The sequence below is a fragment of the Macaca thibetana genome, chromosome 8, assembly GCF_024542745.1.
Source record: "Macaca thibetana thibetana isolate TM-01 chromosome 8, ASM2454274v1, whole genome shotgun sequence".
NCBI lineage: Eukaryota > Metazoa > Chordata > Mammalia > Primates > Cercopithecidae > Macaca > Macaca thibetana.
Window position 1 is genome coordinate 138,719,762 of NC_065585.1, and position 22,263 is coordinate 138,742,024.

Below are 22,263 nucleotides of genomic sequence, written 5' to 3' on the forward strand. Positions count from 1 at the left end.
AACGAGAGAGCTTGTGCAGGGCAATTCCCCCTTAGAAAACCATCAGATCTCCTGAGACTTATTCACTATCATGAGAACAGCACGGAGAAGACCTGCCCGCATGATCAATTACCTCCCGCCGGATCCCTCCCACAACACGTGGGATTCAAAGTGAGAATTAGGTGGGGACACAGCCAAACCATGTCCAGCCCCAGCCCCATGTGTGCAAGGATTTTGTCTCTTTTATTCACTAAGCCCAACAACTAGAAGAGGACCTGACACACAGTGGTTCTCAAAACAATTCTTTAAAATGAATAAATAACACATTTTAATGAAAACATTCTGCGTAGTTAACATTTGAGACAGATCAACGTTTGAAATATATTATAGGTTTGGTGTATTTGGATGCATGTTTTATTACAGTGATGTTTTAATGAAAGATTGATTCTGAATATTTTGTTTTCCTCTGTAGACCAAACTGTTTTTCATTCTGTTTCATAAATGAGTGTTAACATTCATTTTAGGGAAAGAAGATTCAAATAGATTCTATTTATTTAAATACTCAGTAGGGAATGAAGAATCTTTTCTGTATTGTTTATGGCAAAAAGCACATAGTTGAAAACAAAACTGGTATTTGCATTTTAGTAGTAGCAATTGCAGAGAAAAGACCAGACATATCCAGAAGGTGCACTGATTAATTGCAGCATTTGTGTTGTCAGCATATCTGTGTAGCCATGTGTATCCCTTAAAAGACAGCAAATTAAATACCTTTCTCTTTGTGAAATGACCTTCCTTTTATTTATTTATTTATTTTTTTTGGTATTTGAAATTAAATTTAAGATCAATTGAATATCCTTTAGAAACTGTTTACAAAAATGATGTTTAGTTCAGCAAAAAGAAGCCATGTGTTCACTTTCTAAAGTGGAGAGATAAAAATATTCCTTGTGTGTGTGTTTTTTTTAAGGGTTCATTTGTTTTTCCATTTTCAGAAATTGAAAAGGGAGGGTGTGGGGATCCTGGAATCCCCGCCTACGGGAAGCGGACGGGCAGCAGTTTCCTCCATGGAGACACACTCACCTTTGAATGCCCGGCGGCCTTTGAGTTGGTGGGGGAGAGAGTTATCACCTGTCAGCAGAACAATCAGTGGTCTGGCAACAAGCCCAGCTGTGTATGTGAGTATTGCGCCTTGACCTGGACTCCCTCCTGTCCTGCAAGGATCTTGCAAGGGGAGAAAAGGAGAAAGACACAGACCACCCATTTAGGGAGGGCACCTTTCAGAATAGCTCAGGGTGCCACATTTACTGGAAACATGCAAGGACATTCTCAAACACCAACTTGCCTGCTTTCTTCATTTAATAAAAACTAATTTATAATTTTATTACATCTACTCGATAAAATGTACTTGAACGTTTCCTGCCAGAAAGGTCATCACGTATATCATTGTTTCCATCAAAAGCTGATCATGTTCTGCTGTATCAGACATCAGTACAGCAAGAGAGTCTTTTGTGACTTAATAATGCTGTATAACACTTAAACACAAGCTGTTCACCAGTGTGAGCATGGGTGGTGGTACTGGTTTGGAATTCAGTTGACGAGCTGCCCACTTCCTCTTAAAAATGCTATTTTAACAAGTAGAAAAGACTTCACAGTCAATTTTAAAGGAGGGTTTATTTGTAAATAAATATAGCAATGGCTGAAAAGTGTGTATGAAATTATGTGGAATAAGAAGCAAAAATGTACTCTAGAGAGAAATCCAACAGTTTCTCCCTCCGAAAAATTATTTATGTATTTTATATATATATGATTTTAAGTATATATTCTTAAAAGTAGATTTTTCAAAATATTTTTATATTATCCAACTAGAACATGATCTGATGTTTCCAAGTTATTTATTTATTCATCTTTACCCTGTAACTAATAAAAATTTTAAATAACTGGAGAAATGCACTTACAGGAAAGTATAAAATATAAATTAAAAGTTATCACGAAAGAGTAGGCTGAATTGTTCCTAGGATATAGGCATATACTTTTCCATATATTAATATTTGCTCTTCTGAAGGCAGAAAGTTATAACTAGAAATTATAATATTTGGCACACGTTTTTAGTCAACTTGAAAGGATCATTTTTGAACCAAGCTTGTGCTTGATTATGTATAGGTTCTGGTTGTGCTCTATAAGATAATGAAATATTCGACTTACAAATCAGGAGAGGAGAAAACATTATGGTCCAGAATTACTTATATTAAAATAGTTGGATCATCATAGCTATTTGTAGGCATGAATTGCCTTTCCAGGTTCTTAGCAATCTGTTTCACATGGCAGTTCTTTGGATATGTGCAAAACTGTTTGAAAATATATTTGCATCTTCACAGTTTCATGTTTCTTCAACTTTACGGCATCATCTGGGATTATTCTCTCACCAAATTATCCAGAGGAATATGGGAACAACATGAACTGTGTCTGGTTGATTATCTCGGAGCCAGGAAGTCGAATTCACCTAATCTTTAATGATTTTGATGTGGAGCCTCAATTTGACTTTCTTGCGGTCAAGGATGATGGCATTTCTGACATAACTGTCCTGGGTACTTTTTCTGGCAATGAAGTGCCTTCCCAGCTGGCCAGCAGTGGACATATAGTTCGCTTGGAATTTCAGTCCGACCATTCCACTACTGGCAGAGGGTTCAACATCACTTACACCAGTAAGTACACCCACGCAGTCAACACATCCAAGTTCCCATTTTACTCACATGTTCCCATTTTGCTTATATGTATGTGAAGCTGCATTTCATGGCTGATACTTCAGAAGTTTTATGATCATTACGAAAATGAGAGTAGTAAAATTATATAGTGTTATCCTGAAAACTTAAAAACAAATGCATCACTGTATTTAGATTGGTGGTGTCATCACTCCTAAACTAAGGAGCTGGATCTCCTCTCTCTTTCATCTCCTTACATCTCTTTCTCTGTGGTTTTCCATTTATCCATCCATCCATTCATCCATCCATCATTCCATCCATCCATGCACCCACCCAACCATTATTCCATTTATTCTTCCATCCATCCATCCATCCATCCATCCATCTGTATCCTTTCATTCATCCATCCCTCATTTCATCCATCCATGCGTCTATCCATCCATCCTTTCTTCCATCCATCTTTCCATCCATCCTTCCATCTATCCATCCATCCATCCATCCATCATCCATCCTTCCATCCATTTATCATTCCATCCATCCATCATTCCATCCATCCTTCCATCTATCCATCCATCCGTCCCTCCATCCATTCATCATTCCATCCATCCATCATTCCATCAATCCATTGTTTATCCATCTTTCCATGCTTCCATTCATCATTCATCCATCTGTCCATCCATTCATCCATTATTCCATCTGTCATTCCATTTATCCTTCTGTCCATCCATCTATCCATATCCTTCCATTCATCCTTCCCTTCCTTCTATCCTTTTGTTCATCCATTTATCTATTATTTCATCCATCCATCCATCCATATCCCTCCATTTATCCATCCTTCCATCTGTCCATCCATTCATCCATCCTTCAATTCATCTTTCCATCCATCCTTCCATTCATCCATATAGCCAGCCAGGCACTCATTCTTCCTTCTGTTCTTCTTCCCATCTATACAACCATCCACCCACCCACTCAGCCGCCTATGCATCTTTCCTGCAACAAAGTAGTGTAGTAAAAACAACTGAGTAATATGATGTCAGGAGCCAAGGATTAAAATACAGCACTAGTATGTAATTAGTGAAGTTTAATGACAACTAACTTCTCTTTGCTTTAGGCTCCTCATTTTAAAACCTATTTTATATAAGAATATCTACTTAAATGCACTGTAGAGGGAATAAAGTGAGAGAATATTAATATGAATAATACTTTATTATGATGTACTAACTGCCTACTTTCTTAGGCACAATACTTAGAATTGGGCAATAATTGTTTCATTTAATGTTACAGTAACTAGAGGATATAAACTTAATAGCCTCTCATTCTGTAAATAAAGATAGCTAGGCTTAGAGCATCGAGTCATCTGCCCAATGTCCGAGTCCTGACATAGCAAGAAAAAAAATCACAATTCTAACGAGAGAAATCCTGAGCCCACTTTCTACCACCCACTGTATCAGTTCTCTCTTCATCTAAGCTCATATGAAAAGTGCTTTAAAAACCCTAAATTGCTGTATAAATGATAGTTATATCTGTTCATCTCCCTGCTCCCTCTTTCTCACTAGACACTGATATTTATTAATGTATTATCTATCTATGAATGATACAACTGAAATGTATATAATTATATACATTATATGAATGCTTTATAAGCTTGTTCTATTTTCTTTTTTAATATGTGTAATTAACACTCAAGTATTTTTGTTCCTTTTTTTTCTTTCAGCATTTGGTCAGAACGAGTGCCATGATCCCGGCATTCCTATAAACGGGCGGCGTTTTGGTGACAGGTTTCTACTCGGGAGCTCGGTTTCTTTCCACTGTGACGATGGCTTTGTCAAGACCCAGGGATCCGAGTCCATCACCTGCATCCTGCAAGACGGGAACGTGGTCTGGAGCTCCACTGTGCCCCGCTGTGAAGGTGCAGTCCCTGCCACCACCCACTCTTCTCCTTTGAAGTCACACATCTATCTTCAGGCATACACACACAAACCAACAAACTGCGTTAGCTTGCTAGGGCTGTCCTAACAAAATACCACACAGAGTCGCTGAAACAATAGGAACGTACAGTCTCCCAGTTCTGGAGGCTGGAAGTCTGAGATCCAGGTGACATCGGCGGGAGAGTTCCTTCTGTGACTGTGAGGGAGGATCTGCCCCAGCCTGGTCCTCCAGCTCCCGGCGGTTTGTGGTGATCTCTGGCATTCCGTGGCTGGGGAAGCCTCACCCTCATCTCTGCCTCCAGACTCACAAGGAGCTCTCCCTGTGTGTGTGTTTCTGTCCCTGTGTCTAAATTCTCCTTGTTAAAAGGACACAGTCATATTGGATTGAGGTCCCCCTATTCCAGCAACACCTTATCCTAACTAAATTCATCTGCAAGGACTGTATCTTCAAATACAGTCACCATCCGAGGCACTGAGGGTTAGGACCTCAATGTATGAACTTTGAGGGGACGAAATTCAACCTATAACAGTGTTGCTTAGAGTTAACTATTTTGTTGTTCTCATTACAGCTGACATAAATACCACCTAATTTTCTTCTTCTTATTTCTGTTCTGGTTACTTATCTAATAAATATAGAGAGGAAAATATTTTAAGGAAAAAGATGTTGCCTCTGATAATTACTCATTTTAAAAATGTTTACTTAGAGTATATGTTCACATTCCATATCAGAATAGTCAGTGCACAATAACCTAAGAAAATATTTTTTAAAAAACTTACCTCCAGTATATATCAAAGAAGTACAAATTTAAAAAGAAAAGTAAAATACCATTTTTGCTTATCTTATTAGCATAGATTTGAACAGGTGAATAAGATGTATTATTGAAAGGGTTATGTAGAAACTGGCATTTCCTAGTCATGCTATAGATGATACAAAATCACAGTATTGTAGTGAAAATTCTTAGTAGGACTCTTAAAATTGTTCTTGTCTTTTGAGTCATAAATTATATTCCTGGATCAATATCATAAAGAAATAGTAAAGCAACTATACAAATTTTTTCAAGAATGTTTTCTGCAAGACTATTTATAGCAGAAGAGCTGGAAATGATTCAACTTTAAACAGCAGAGGATTGGTTAGATAAATCATGAAGAATAATAGATGTCAGTGTGAAGATCATAAGATCAAAGAGTCTCAGGTATCCTTAGCATGTGAAAGACCAAAGGATGGAGGTACATGTGTCACAGATACATACATATCTCATGATAATCATTTTTTAAAACACTAAAAAGAAGGCTATACACCAAAATGTTAATTATGGTTACGGGTGATTTTTCCCTCTTAGTTTATTTTTATTTTCTTAGTTGTCTTTGTCAACATGTATTCATTTTAAGTAAGTGACTAGAAAAGGAATATGTATTAAATGTCACATACAGTTGAGAATTTCTCCCCTGTCTCAAATACCTCGAAATGACATTCTCAGACCCATAATCTCTATCAAGGAGTCTAAGCAGAGCTGGGATCTAGGTGTGGAGCATTAAACTCCTCTGTGACAACCACAGTGTAATGGGGCTATGATCCTTCACCACCTCATCCTGCCCTGGCCCACCTCCAAAGTTACTCACCATTACTCAAAGTAGAAATGCTTTTTTTTTTTTTTTTTGAGACAGAGTCTGGCTCTGTCGCTCAGGCTGGAGTGCAGTGGTGCAATCTCAGCTCACTGTAACCTCCGCCTCCCAGATTCAAGCAATTCTTCTGCTTCAGCTGTCCTGAGTAACTAGGACTACAGACACCTGCCACCACGCCTGGCTAATTTTTGTATTTTTAGTAGAGCGGAGCTTTCACCATGTTGACCAGGCTGATCTTGAACTCCTGACCTCAGAGGAGAAGTAGAAACTTCTAACCAAGTCCTATTTATTGTAATCATCTGGTGATACTAAATGTAAGGGAGGGCATTCTGATGTTCACCCTTTTCATACACTGTAAAAACAATTTGTGGGTGGACGAGAAGCACCACCCATGGGTGAAATATTGATACATAGAAGGGCAAGAAAACATTCTTAATAGTTGAAATTTCATTTATATCTATTCCTATCACGTATCGTAAATGTACAGTTTTTGTGTTTTATGTTGTACAAAATGTTAATAAAAGGGTAGGTTTTCATCTTTTATAAATAAGTAAATATATACACATGTGGTGCTCAAATATACAATACTAATTACAGTGCACAGTTAGTCATGGGTGCAAATCATGTTCTAGCCAAGCATATGGCTGTGATTTGGAAGCATGAATTTTCAGGAGAAAGAAGTTTAAAGTGAACAGTACACTCTCATCTCTGTTCTGTCCTGGCCACAAGTCAAGCTGTCCTTTATGTCCTTTACTGTAATAGGCTGATTGCAGATGTGTTACAAGCTGCAGGGTGAGTGTGGACCACAGCACAAACAGGGTGAGGTTAAAGGCAAAAGCCAACTATAGGTTGTTAACAAAGGAAACCGTCGGCAGAAAGAAAAAGTTAATAGGAAAAGATGTTAAAAGTCTACCTGCACGGGAAACCTAATGACTGAGTGCCGCTGAGCCTCAGAGAAGGTAGGGGACACTCTGATGGAACAGGTGGGTACCCCAATCAATGCCTCTGCTGAAAACAAATAGAAAACCAACTTTCAGAAGTAAATGTATCTAGTAGGGAAAACAGTAATATAGCAATGAAGTAGTGAGTAATACGGATAGCAAACTTGATTTAAGAAATGTTTCAAGAACCTCACATCCCTTACAGAATACTCCTATTTATTGTTTTTCTCAAAAAAATATTTTTAAAAATCAATTATATAATTGACCATAAAGTGAACCTTAACAAATTACAATAAGTTATAGGTCACATGCCCTGTAATATTCCAATTAAAGTAGAAATATGCAATAAAAATAGAACCACAAGCAAATCTCCTTGACATCAAAAGTCCACTATAATTTTACATTAAATAGAAACTCAAACCTTAATGCCTGTGCTATCCCACCTAGAAGCCATGCGAACAGTACTTTCTAATAGAAACAATGTGAGACAGCAAAACCTGTGTTTCAAGGAAAATGTATATCTTTAAGTCCTCTAATGTAGAACAAAATGATCAAAAAATAAAGAAATTTAATAAGAGTGAAAAGTTAGAAAAAACAAAAATAAATTAGGATGCTATTTAAAAATTCAAGTGTTATAAACAATTTAAAGCAAGAGTGAGTTCTTTGTTAATATCAATAAGCTAGACAAACTGTTTATGATTCTGATAAAAGGAACTAGGAAAGAAAAATGTTATAGATGTTTAGTAACATAAAAGAGAAATTATCCCTATCACAAAAATAATATAACTTTACATAAACAATGAAAACCTCACAATAGAGCAATTTTTTTTATTTAAAAGCGTAGGTTATTTATTTATTCTGGAAGAATTTCTTGGATGCCAGGCACATGTTGAATATAAATTGTATGGCCTCTGGGCAAAAGGTTTCTCTTTCTTTCTTTGTTCTGCTTCTAACAGGCTCATATTTCTCAATGCAGCTCAGTAGCATCATTAAAAACTCAAGCTATTTTGGGGAAAAATGACAATACATGAAAACATCAACTCTATGGCCGCAAATCTTAAAGTCTGTAGCAAATGGGTAATTTTCTAGCAAAAGATAAAATACCAAAAATGACTCAAATAAACAGTATAAAATGTGAGTAAAGTACCATAGGAAAGAATTGAAAAAAAGATTAAGGATTGAACATCGAAAAAGACACAAGTACCCTACAGGGGAGTGAGTTCTCTTTCAAGTCTAGAGAAGCTTAGTGTTGTGCGCTAGGGCAGATAATGGAAAAGACTGGCTGCCTCCTACATAACATTTCATCAAGCCAACATTACTGTAACCCAAATCAGACTGTTCTATGAAAAATAAAGCTATAGGAAAAAATGCACATGTAATCAAGAAGGTTTGTGTTTTCTTTTTGTTTTTATTTTTAGAAATACAGTATCAGGGAGTTCATCCCTGTAATTTAAATTATTTAAAAAATAAAAAGAAAGCAAAGAAGAAATTGCTTTCTAAACCCCTCATCCATATATTTGCTTTTTTGTTATCAGCTAAGTGAATATGAACATCATTGATGTCGTTCATCAAATATTTTTGGTCTCCATCAAGTGGAATGTCTTTTCTGGAATCTTGTGGATTAAAGGAACCTTGTGATGGGTTCTGGTCTGTTAGGAATATGTGGAAGTGATGTACTCAACTTCTGGCTCAGCATCTTTGATTGCCCTCGCAAGACCTTTTCCCATCTGCCACAGCAGCTGAAGAAGGGACCTGTGTCTCAGAGACCTAGACATGCCACATGTGTGAGAAATTCACTTCCCATTGTAGCTACTACAGTTGCAGGGCTATTTGTTACCACAGTGTAATCTAATCCAAACTGACTAATACGAACTTATTACTTACTATTTACTTACTTACTATCTACTTACTGAGACTATTACTTACAATTTTAGTGTAAATTTTGCTTATCGACAATATAATTATTAAAGTGTCTATGTCATCAGGATAAAGCATTTCAGGTTCAGTGTACACTGTAAATTATAAAGTGATGGGTAAGAGTATAATAAAATAATATTAATATGTGACAAGTTAGATATATTCCAAGAAATATAAAAATCCAAAATAAAAAAATTACTAAAATAAAGGAAACTTTTGGTTTTGTATTTATATGGAAAATAAGACATAGAAATAACTCATGCAGATTTTAGAAATAGCTCAATTACCATAATTTTTTTGGAATTCTGCATCTGCCATATGTCTTTCTTATATAGTATCTTTGGATGGTTAAACATGACAAAATAAACATATATTTAATATATTTAATTTTGCTTAAGTTGTGTTCTTAAAAAGATTTGCTGCATCACTTTACAAAACAAAGGAATTAAGTTATATATAATATTTATGTATATGGATATGTGATTCATAGGCTCCAAATGTGAATTTAAGAACTTAACTAGAAAAATTAAAATAGTAATTAGTATAAACTTGTTGTTTTAAAAATTGTTATCACAAAAAATCAAGTGTTCTTCAGGAGCTCAAATTCATAAAAATTACCCTGATTGCATATTTTTAAACTATAGAATAATGCATAGGTATAGAAATAACAATTGCAACTTATTTGGTTAAAAAAAAAAAAAAGAAAAGAAAAACTATCAAAAATGTGATCTACAAAGCAATCCCAGTGCTATCCATTATTAACATGTTTTTAAATTCCACTCCCCTGTTCACTGAATAAAAATTTCATTTTATTTATAATATATGGGCAATTTTTTATCCTGCTTTTGAAGTTTAATATTCTATTGCAAAGATTTTCCCATAACAAAATTTGCAAATGTTACTTCAAATATATTTGAATTCCGATATATTCCAATATATGGTCATGCACTTTCCATAATTTTTTTACTTTTATTTTTTATTTGTTTCCTGATGTAAATTAAGATGCTATTGGTAAATCCATAAATTTCGCTAATTCATATTTTTTCTAGCATCAAAACATGTCTAAAATAATATAAACTTTTTGCATTCTTGCATTATACATATGGCAATTTTTAAATAAAAGAAATATTTTTTCTAAAACTTTTTTTTTTTACCTTGGAGTGTTTTCATGTACTTTATTTGATATCTATAAATTCACAAAGATGGTTACCAATGGCAAATAATTTTGAGAGAGAATACATAAAATCTGAAAAAAAAAATGTGGCCAGAGACATAGTCTTAATTATGGTATGAAATATTATATGCTATTTAAAATTCCTTTAGATGTTACAGGTATGTATAATCACTTTCACTGAGCATTAGTTATATACCCTTTCAAACTTCATTTCTCCTTTGCAATTAGAAATCACTGTCACATAACCTTTCAAAAGGGTCAATGCAGTCTAATTCTATACTTATCAAATTTGATTGAAAGTTTTGTTTTGTTTCCTAACACTCACAAATTATATGTTGCATGTGGCTGTTTATTTTAATAAAATGCACACAATGGAAGTAAATAGACACATACATACACACATACACACACCTAAGGATGTGTGTATGCATCCATTTTGAAATGTGAGGTCATTTTACATTTGCTTATCCATAGATATTTGTTAAATTCCAAATGCATGTGAACTATAGATAACTGGGCATGTACGTCGTGAAGTGGTTGGCAATTAAATAAGGTAAGTCAATTAGCACAGAGAACTCACGTATATCTTACCATTACTAGAGAAAAAGAACTTTGCTTCAAGTTAATGATAAGTACCTGGAGGTAGCATATATAGACCCTGCTTTCAATAAATGTACGATTTGCTTGGGAATAAGATTTGCTTTGATACTTGAAAATATTCAATCCGTGAACACAGAAGCAAATTCTTGCTTCTATCCAGGGGTTGTTATGGCTTATCTTTCTGTTTCATTTGATCTAAGAGATATTGTGCATCTTGCTTTAGCTCCATGTGGTGGACATCTGACAGCGTCCAGCGGAGTCATTTTGCCTCCTGGATGGCCAGGGTATTATAAGGATTCTTTAAATTGTGAATGGATCATTGAAGCAAAACCAGGCCACTCTATCAAAATAACTTTCGATAGGTAAGAAAACCAAATTAGTCTTCATTTGGATTCAATGATGTGTGTCTCTTCCGTATTTTTAGTAAATTGATCTTAAACCTTAAAAAGATGGCAGTTCTCTTCGGTTCCCGCAAAGGAGCACACTTTACCAGAAACAGGCACTTACTTGTACGTTTTGTTCTTCTTCGGTGGTATCTCTAAACCCACCCTGAGCCCCAGCTCTGGAGGTTAGTAGGGGAAGTGCCGGTCCTGGAGGACCATTCCTGAGGTCCGACCCTTGTATCTGACTCTGGGTTTTGGACCCGCACTGGAATCCATTCTGCCTGGTGTCTGATTGCACATGGAAGTTGCTCTGGGTCCCCTGGTGCCTTAGGTGCCTGCTGTGGCAGAGGAAATCAGCTCTGCTGTTCTGGTGGTGGCCGCTGGTCACTAAGGGCAGCTAGTGATGATGAGTGGGCAGTGGGGTGCAGCAGCGGATCCATCACCAGCTCATTGCCTATGAGTGATACTGTCACTAGAACGTTGCTTGGCTTAGCTATTGAACAACGCATTTCAGGATCTAAAACATAAGCATGCTGGGCTGTGTAGGTATTTGTTTATTTAAACATAAGCCTGCTGTTGGAGTTCGGCATAGTAAGTTTTTCTCGTTTGTCTCAACACTGAAACCAAACTGATGATTAAAAACTAAAAACGCTTTGGCATGAGCCACGTGAACCAAAGGCTAGGGAGGCATCTTTGTTTAATGTTTCAAGGTTGCTGTCTGCATAGCATGGGGCTTTCTCTAACAATGACCTTCTTCTAGATTAGACTATATTCTGGGTTTCAGTATCTAGAATATTATGGTGTCTCAAGATAGATGAACATCATTATATTAACATCAATACAGGAAAGGTTTTCAGCAGGAGTTAACTTTCAGTAATTATATTTATTTGAAATAATTATTTTTATTTTTTTACTTGCCTCTGACAAAATAATAATAATCCCCAATAGGACAATCTCTCAGAACAAAAGAAAAAAAAGTTTGTAAATCCAACTATATGAGAGAGTGAATTACTGTGTATAATCAGTCATTTGAAAAAATATTAACTCTGTAAATATTCAGTTGATTACATTTGGTTTCTTAGTAATTTCTCCACTTTCTGGTATTGGCAGGTGGAGCTGAAGCACACCGTGACTCCCAGAAGCATATCAAATTTAAGTAATTTAGGAAAAGTAGTGATCCTATATTCTTGTCTGGAACAGTTTATTAGCCCTCTATTTTCAGTTGCCTGAAGCAAGATATTTGCTTGATTTTTCCCAATCTTGTTCATTCAATATTATTTCAGTGTGCTGTTTTGCTAAATTCCATTGGAAATACCCAATATTTCTAATATTTTTAGACATGTGTGATCTTTACTCTAGACATAGTACATAGCTCTGAAAAGATGAATTGCATAAGGAAATGTGTTTTTCAACCATGACCGATGGACTGACACCTTCTTAAAGGATGGGATTGTGCACGCTAATTCTGAGCCCTGTGCTAATGGTGTTGCCAGACAGTGTGTGTTAGTTAGGCTGCCCCACAGCAAAGAACATCCAGAAGTTTCTGTTTCCAAGGTCACCCCAGAAATCTTCCAGCTGTTGAAATATGCACTTTGTCAGACTTTGTCAGTCCTCACTGTTACTAAAGAAACAGGATAGGACAACTTCAGTGTGACTACATCAAAGGAGATTGCTTTCACGCTTATCCAGACTTCTTGAATTTGAACTCAAACAACTAATAAATCAGTTTTTAGAAAAAGATTTAGAATAGTGTCATAAGACAAAGTTGGCATTATCGGATCCCAAATGTGCCAGCCTGTGTCCCTGTTCTGGTCCAGCCGTGTGATGTACAAATGGTTAGAACTAATGAAAGAATGGGGCTCAGGGTACACATTCACTAGTTGCAGGAATGTGTAATCATGTGCCTTTGTACTAATCAGGGTGTACATAATCTAATGCATGCAGGACACAGCCCTTTGGTTTCAACATCCTTTTCTGTTGCTACGTGCCACGACACTAAGATTGCTTCCCCTCTCGCAAGTTTTCTCCCCATTCATCAGTAACATCCGGCACGGAGCGTCGGGGCTAATGGCACAGGCTTACGTGGGATCCTTTGGCTCAAAGTGACTGAGTGAGTCAGAGGCTTATGATGCTTAAGCTGCTCCCTGAGAGCAAAGTCAGGCACTCAGAAACCGGGTTAGCTCTTGGAGGACGAGATGGGCCCCTTTAGAAAATTATCTCAGTGCCTGGAGTGGTACCTACATTGCATCAAAGGGGACCCAGGTGGCTGCAACTTTATATGTAATCTCAGGCCAGATTTTCTGGAAGCGTAAGAAAGCCTAAGCACTTTTTGGAAGCTGTTCTAAGTTTTTCAAGCTATTAAAGTATCCTTTCATGTCTGAAATGGCAACATACCTAGGGTTATTCTAATGTCTTAAAAGAGATAATGCAATTTTAAAAGGCACAGGATTTTTTTTTCATGAAAGATATTTAAGCTATCATCACACATTTTTAATGATCTTCCTTTAAGAGACCATTTCATTCTAGTGTGCCCATTTTCAGATGTCTATAGCTATGTTAAATAGGGAATGCCAAAAAATAGTTTAAACTATGTAATTGAGTTTTTACTATTTGAGAATAATCTATCTATCTATCTGTCTATCTATCTATCAATCATCTAAGAAAACTAATCTGGTTCATGATATTTTTGTTTAAGCTGAATGAAAACCTCCTCTTGTGTTTGTTATGTTGTAGAACAGAATATTAGATAAGAAGAGAAAGGGATTTAAGCTGTGCCGTCTCATCAAGAAAAGAACGTACTATTCTTATATATGTCCCGAAGTTCTAAACATATGTAATTTCAACCATTTTCTTTACATTAACGTACACGGGCTTCTGATTAAGGAATGAGGATGTCAGGAGCATGTCTGTAAGCTGGCAGCTCTGCATGTCTTTTCTAATGGGATGTACATATTTGCAGATTTCAGACAGAGGTCAATTATGACACCTTGGAGGTCAGAGATGGGCCAGCCAGTTCATCCCCGCTGATCGGCGAGTACCATGGCACCCAGGCACCCCAGTTTCTCATCAGCACTGGGAATTTCATGTACCTGCTCTTCACCACTGACAACAGCCGCTCCAGCATCGGCTTCCTCATCCACTATGAGAGTGAGTTGCACCTTCCCTTGACAGCCTGGCCGGGCAGCATGCATGGGAAAACTGAAAATCTGAGTTCTTATTTCCAGCCTGCAGATGACTGTGTTGATTTACTAATCCTGCTTGACTCTGGCAAAACCATACTATGCAATTGTAAGAACCTTCTGTTATTCATAAGAGAGCATCTTGGAGTTATTGCCTTTTAACTCTCAAAAATACGTATCCATCTCCTGGGATAAAGTAAAATAATAAAGACAATGAAATGGGTTCATCTTCAGCATGAAGTAATAATATACTTTTATTATTAGAAAATATACTTTCTGACCAAAAGCCTTATAGGATTTATTACTAAAATTATGTTAACCTGGGCAATGGAGAAAAGGATCCTTGCTAGAAAAACAGAGTTAAGTGAATTTGTGGTACTAAATCTGTGAGTACAGATAGACACGTTTCACAGGGTGCAAGTCAGGTAATGAAGAGAGGAGAAGGAATTAAAACCCGCTAAACCTTACCAAATTCCAAACAATTGTTAACAATGTTTCAACAAGCATGAATAATACTTTAAAACAATTATTAAACATATTTTAAAACAAATGTCAAAATATTATAATGGAATGTATTTTGCAAGACAGTTCAAACTTCCACATGGAAAGTATTCCATCCCTTTTTTGTTTCCTGAAGTCAAAGTTTTAGCTTCTGAAATGATGAGATTAAGTAATTGTATTATTTTATAATAATATTTATGCAAATATACTTCTGAAATCTAGCTGATGGGAATCCCCCCTAGGAATACATTTTTAACATTAGCCAATTAATGCAAAAGAAAGCAAAGCAGCTGTTACTGTTTTCTCTGTCTGAAAACACTTGCTCAAAGAGTAGCATGGAAAAAGGGAGACTGAGTGCAATTACTATTGGACCGGAAGGAATCAAACCTTTATTTCGCCAAAGTTTTATGGTTGTTCTTTTTCAAAACTTTATCTCAAAATAAGCACTATTAGTTGTAAAGATGTTTTTAAAATGTACGTATACCCACACATATAATTTTACAAATGCATGCATAGAATCATATCTACTATGCTGGGTTTCCAATCTCCTTTTATTCTTTTTCTTGCCTTCCATTCCCCACATCGCCTCTTGTTACTCTTGTTAACCTCTCCCTGAGCCCTGCTCCAGCACATTTAAATTAATAAACCTTTATGCATATTTATCTGTTTTACATACTCATATAATTATACACAAACATGCATATGCATGTATATCTTAAGATTATGTATGCTTTCAGATAAAAATATTCTGATAGAAGGAAAATTGCTTATTAATGACTTAATGATGAATTTCAAATTTAACTCAGTTATTCCTCTTCACATATATAGATATACAACATTTGTTCAAAAGTAACATATTTTGAAACTTAAAGTAAAATTTAAGAACCATAAAATTTTACATTTTGTTTCTTTAAAATATCCATTCAAGTTACCACTTTTCTTTAGAGTAACAATATGTGTAAACATGGCAGTGATCTGAATTTGTAAGACTCCTAATAAGCCTTGTATTTTCTCATCCTCACACCCTCCCGCCAACTTTTTCTAAACCAGAATTTCTTGGTTCTTAGATATATAGTGCATGAAACTTCAGAGAAATAATTATTTTCAGGCATTGGCAAATATTAGGACAGTTTTCCGTTCTTTTCATCTCTATTTGTGTAGCTGTAGATGACTTTGCTTTTTCTAGTTCCATTTGAGAGAATGTGTTCCAAAGGCTAAATGAAGGCAGCAGAAACTAATTTCATTTGTTTATCCAAGTCATTTAAATAAATGGCTTCTTCTTATTTCTCTTTCTGGAAAATCAGGGAATGATAAAAAGCCTATTCACAAACTTCTATTTAGCTTGTCATCCTCACTAATATAATAATAATAACATTTTATTAATATAAAATATAGAATACATATTATATTATACTATAATATAATAATTTAATATGTAAATAGTCCTGACAACTATTTTTATAATCTTAAAAGAATGACTGCCCTATGTTTTGGAATTCTTTTCATTTATGCTGTGTTTAAAAGTAGAGTGCAGGCCCCATAAGGCATCCTTCCATCACCTGGAGTACCTCTCAGAGAGTAATGCTCTTTGCCATTTTTCTTTCTCTGCGTCACCAAAAAGAAGAAGAAAACTGTCACCAAGATGATGCCTGTTTAGTACAGTGATAATTGTGTGAGAGTCGTAAAGTTCTGACCTGCTGCAGAGTCTAGCGTTCCTTCTCCTTCCCACCTTGTTGGAAATCTCAGGAGGTAGCTCTATGGTCACAGAAGTGACTGGAGGCCTCACCTAGCGAGTGAAGACAGGAAATTGTCATGTGTGGAACTTTCCAGCACCGTGACTCAAAAGGCTCACTGCTCTAAACACACATCCAGACTTGCGTATGGTGAGCTTCCAGAAGGCTCTTGAAGGTTTGCCATCTATTCCCCTGACTTAAGGGAGAAACAGGACCTCAGAGGGATGTGATGCTGAACCTTGACTTGGGATCGCTTCTTATTTATGTATCCGTCGCTATGTATTTGAAGAGACATATGGAAATATGCAGAAGTGAATGAGGTGCAGGACATGGCTTTTTGTTTGCTTGTCGTAAGAAAATGAGTCAGGAAAGGCCTGGGATTTTATGAGTGCTTATCACCGGCGCTGCACCTAACAGTTACCTGCGGGGCTTTAAAATAAAACTGGTGCCTGAGCAGCAGCTCAGATGTTCCGGTTGCTATTTCTGTGGGTGGCGTAGAGATCTGAGTGCTTTCAGAGGCTTGCCACCCGCTCAGAGGGTGTCCCCATTTACCCGGCCCCAAAGCAGCAGGTTTCTTCAAACATCATAGTTTGCTAACACATCCCTGGGAGCTTAGTAAATTGTAGAGCCCCAAGCCGAGATTCCAAATATTGTCATTCAGGGAGCTCGTGATGAAGATCAGCATCCTGAGCTTTTAATCAAGTCCTCAAAGTGATTCTGAATGAGGTGAAGGCAGACGCAGATCCCGGCCTCCAGGGAGAGAGAGAACCCGCAGGCAGGCAGGAGGGAAGGGGCCAATGCCAGCAGAGGTCACGGAGGGATAAAAGAACCAATGAGTCCAGCAAGAAAAACAGAGACAGAGAAAAAGTGGCAAGCCTGGAAGAGACAAATGCTACCAACCCCTTCATCCACGTAATGCCGTCTGGCACCCTTCCACAAAATAGGTTCTGAAGCCAAGATGCAGGCACTAGAACATGATTACACTCACTCATCCAACACATTCTTTAAAAATGGGTTGCCTGTGACCCAGGAATGATTTATATCAAACTCTTTATTCCTCTTAAAAACAAGAATATTGTTCATCTCTTTTGTGATTCATCATAACTATTTCACATTGTAAACACTCCTTGCTTTGTGAAGTTATTAATGAGACTTCTTCATGCCCAAAGAGGCCCGTGGCAAAGCTCTCTTCAGACAAAATGTGTTGCAGAAATTACAGCCGCAGGTACTCGAGGCTGCCTTATATTTGCAGCAGTGCCGCAAGGCAATGTGAGCTACTGTAAACAGCATTCACTCCAGAAGGCCTTTCTGAACTGTGTGACGGAAATGTTGAAGTCATTTTTTTGAGACTTTTCTAAAAGCATACCTAGAATTGTAGTGCTGCTTCGTGCACTCAGTGTTAGGAATCATCTCATACGTTAGTGTCCAGCGACAGTCTAGCCGATCTTTACGAGGAATGTGGCACAGCGTCTATATGTAATAGTGATTGCATTCTTGCCCCAGCATGATCATCTGCTTGTTTGTTGATCTTTGAATCACCGCTTTGAGATGGTCATAATTTTGTAAGAAATTGGAAAATAAATGGAATTCTCAAGGGTATGGAGGTTTTCCATTTAATTTCAGAGCTTTTTTTGAAAATGCTGTCAAAAATGTCTTGTTAATAATCTCTGAAGGCAGAAGAAAGATTAATCACATGTAAATGTACATACTCTACTGTCTGATTCATATATCGTGTTATTAACGGAAGAAACATTGTGATAAAGAAGTACATTTAGTGGTTTATATGTGCACGCACACCATACCAATTGGTTGGCTGAGATTCAGTGACTTTTTATATGATCAGAAAAGGAAAGTGGTCAGGATATAATGGTACCGGACGCAATACAAGGGTATCTATAACAAGCACATGCACGCTAACACCCACAAGCACACACTTGCATGTGTACATGAGAAAGAGAGAGAGGAGAAAAGCAGGCAAAGGCTCAGTTTTCAGTATCAGTAAATAATGTAACATGACCAGTTTGCTTAATTTCTTGGCTCACTGGCTTTATTGACTGTGACTTTTCAACCTCTATTTTAAAACCTCTTGGAGGCTATGAGAAGTGACGTCTCTAAGCTTGGTATATGAAATGTGCTCAGGAAATGTTCATTCCTACCTTGGGCTAGAACTTTTATAAAAACGGATGATTCCGGCAGAACCCTGCTCCTATCAAATGTACCTCCATATGAGCTGCACACGGATTATTTGCCAAGTAATCAACTCCCTTTATTCCTTAAGTAGCAAATGTATTCAGTCACTTATGTTGCAAAGGCCAATTGAAAAAAAAATACTGTTTATATCTATTTGTGTCAAAAATTCATAGTTGCTTTAAGGTTCAAGTAAGAAGGAGTGGGAACGGACTCTGAATATAGACGTCATTTCAACAGAGTCCAGTGGTCCGTATTTCTCTTTGTGCTGTCAGGCAGGAAACAGGAAGGGAAAGAAAATGCTCCAAATATTACTCAGAAGGACTTTGTCCTGCCTTTACCACAAGGTAAATTGGCTACCTGTGTCCATGATCTTAGTATATTATAAATGTCTTGCCCCATTGGAGAGAAATCACCTGCTATGAAATTCCATAAGTTCTTCCCCCTCCCCCGCCCCGCCCCAAGTATCTGGAGTATCTGGGATTATAGGCATACACCACCACACCTGGCTAATTTTTGTATTTTTAGTAGAGATGGGGTTTCACCCTGTTGGCCAGGCTGGTCTTGAACTCCTGACCTCAGGTGATCCACCTGCCTCGGCCTCCCAAAGTGCTGGGATTACAGGCATGAGCCACTGCGCCCAGCCAAATTCCAGATGTTATTTCCCACCATTTTCTTGTTTCGGGATTCTTCTACGTGGCCAGTTTCAGTTGAACTAGAGATCAAATGTAGTGTCATAATTCTACCACTCAACAGTCCTCCTCTCCTGGACTCTCCATTCAAACAATTTGTCATGCAAAAGAGAACAATGCCTGCATATTCGAAAACTCACTGTTGGTGCCCGTTATTATTTAAAAATGAATGAAAATGTAATGGCATAATATCAGAACTAAGCATCAATTGTGACCTTAAAAGTTTATTCAGTTTTAAATGTAAATAATTCAACATTTAAATTCTATGCTTTTATTTCTACCACAGTTTTTCTCTTTTCACTGTAAATTTTGTGTGGGAAAAGTTTTGTTTATGGTTTATAAATTTCATTATTGAAACCATTAATATATAATTCTCACTTATTCTAAGATAATAATTTCTATTACTGTTTTGCTGCAATGGTGCATACACTGTTGTTTAGTGACCATAGAAAGCCTTTTGAAAAAATGAAATTATTTAATTAACTGTTTCCCCCTCCCCCCCAGAAACCTAGAGATTAATGCACTTCTTCAGCAGAGCTTCTTCTTTTGAGGGAATTCTTGTCTTGATTTTGATCTTGATGCTAGGAGCTGGAGGTCATTATCCTTAGCAAACTAATGCAGCAACAGAAAACCAAATGCCACATGTTCTCACTTATAAGTGGGAGCTAAATGATGAAAACACATGGACACATAGAGAGAACAACACACACTGGGGCATTTCAGGGGGTGGAGGGTGGGAGGAGGGAGTGGATCAGGAAAAACAACTGATGGACACTAGGCTTAATCCTTGGGTGAGGAAATAATCTGTACAACCAACCCCTGTGACAAAAGTTTACCGATGTAACAAACCTGCACATGTACCACTGAACTTAAAATAAAAGTAAACAAACAACAACAACAAAAAATCATTCACCCAGCATTGGGTACTATGTGTGCATTCAGAGTCAGTAATGCATTAAGTTTGTGGGGGTGTCATGGAAGAAGTCACAAACAATGCCTCTGAAAGTGTGTGTGTGTGTGTGTGTGTGTGTGTGTGTGTACATGCGTGCAGTGTGTATGTAGAGAGAGGGAGGGAGGAGCAGCAGGGGGTGGGTAATATATTTCTAACCAAATGATATCCACGTTGCCTCTGGCAGAATAAAAGCTCCTCCAGAGTTGGAAGAAGGCTTTCGGGCCGTGCTGCACATCAGCCAGGACAGTTACATCCTGTTGTTTAGGGTAATAGACGTGTGTTAGTGTTCAGAAAATGTGTTAGAATCACAGTTTAAGAAAACGTTATTGGGATCAATCCCAAGTTATAACACTCAAATTTTGGGGAAAAAAAATATATGCAATGATCAGAAACAATATCCCAAAGATCACTTTTAGAGACTAAACAGTCTTTAAATTGAAAATATTTTAAGATTTTTAATTCACAGTTCAGATATTAATTCCAATGTTCTCACACTTACTGAGAGGTGACACAGCAATAACAAGGGCTTTTTATTTCTTCACATATGTAAACATTACAATGATAAGTTTTTCCCTTATTCTCATTTTCCTTAGCTCTTAAAATATATGGTTTTCTAAAAAGAAAGAGAAATGAGAAATGTGAGAGGAGAAAAGAAACTCTCATAATGACATGATCGTAATTACTTCATGCACATTAATTTTTCACATCGTTTAGCAAAGGCTAATAGTAGCTATCTTGAAAGCAGCTGACTTAAAATAAAATTTGAAAATTGCATGGATTTATGGAATGCAACCTTAGAAAAATAACACTAGCACAGTTTTTAATTGCATTATATGTGTATATGTTTGGGTGTATGTATGCATATATTTGAAAGTTAAACTGCCAAAATCTAACTGGAATATATAAATATAGACATATATATTTCTGTATTTAATTCATATATATGAGACAGGGAGAGCAGTGAAAATAGAGAACAGGAAAAACTTAGACTTTATTTAGTGCAATTCATTGATTTTCCAAGAAGAAAAGTAAAATTCAGAAAAGTTAGTTAATTATTCAGGGTTGTTATATATAGATAACATCTGGTAAACAGCATAACAATAGAAATCTCCCTTTTGAAAAACAAGGTCAAATGTTTGAAAATGCATTGGCTTTTATGTCCCTTCATTGTTGGATTCACTTGCATAATGTTTCAGGTCTGATTATTTCTGAGACTATTTAGTAGTCGATGGCGTGGGTCTCTATTGTTTTCAGTCCTCATCGACTGCATTCGTTCTGTGCATCCAGGTGTGACGCTAGAGTCAGACTCCTGTCTGGACCCGGGCATCCCTGTGAACGGCCATCGCCACGGCAGCGACTTTGGCATCAGATCCACAGTAACGTTCAGCTGTGACCCGGGGTACACGCTAAGTGACGACGAGCCCCTCGTCTGTGAGAGGAACCACCAGTGGAACCACGCCTTGCCCAGCTGCGATGGTAGGTGGAGCTCAGTGAGACAATGCACCAGGAGGGTGTGCAGAGACAGCGTACATGTCTAAGTAGCTCAGTGGTGTGTGCATTTCAGGGGGTTGTACCATATGACTGGCGTGACTTCCCTCTGAAAAGTTGTATACCGTCATCGTATCATTCCTGATCACTTGAAGTTGTATCTACTAGATAGAACAACTGTCCTTCAACTTTATCTTCAAACGATCAAACAGAGAGAGCTTTGTTCTGCACCTGTGTTTTACATACGGTATTTATTGACACTGGCATGTGGGGCAATAGAGTCGCCACAC

The 22,263-nt window shown here is 37.1% G+C and overlaps 1 protein-coding gene across 1 annotated transcript in view; it reads left to right on the plus strand.

Annotated features, from left to right (window-relative positions):
- The window catches only part of CSMD1 (CUB and Sushi multiple domains 1), a 2,043,790-nt gene that overhangs the window by 1,585,870 nt on the left and 435,657 nt on the right, over nucleotides 1-22,263 (plus strand). The window contains 6 exon segments of the mRNA XM_050802644.1: nucleotides 969-1,151; nucleotides 2,352-2,678; nucleotides 4,390-4,584; nucleotides 11,082-11,220; nucleotides 14,201-14,388; nucleotides 21,773-21,961. Of these exon segments, the coding sequence (XP_050658601.1) occupies nucleotides 969-1,151; nucleotides 2,352-2,678; nucleotides 4,390-4,584; nucleotides 11,082-11,220; nucleotides 14,201-14,388; nucleotides 21,773-21,961 (1,221 nt within the window).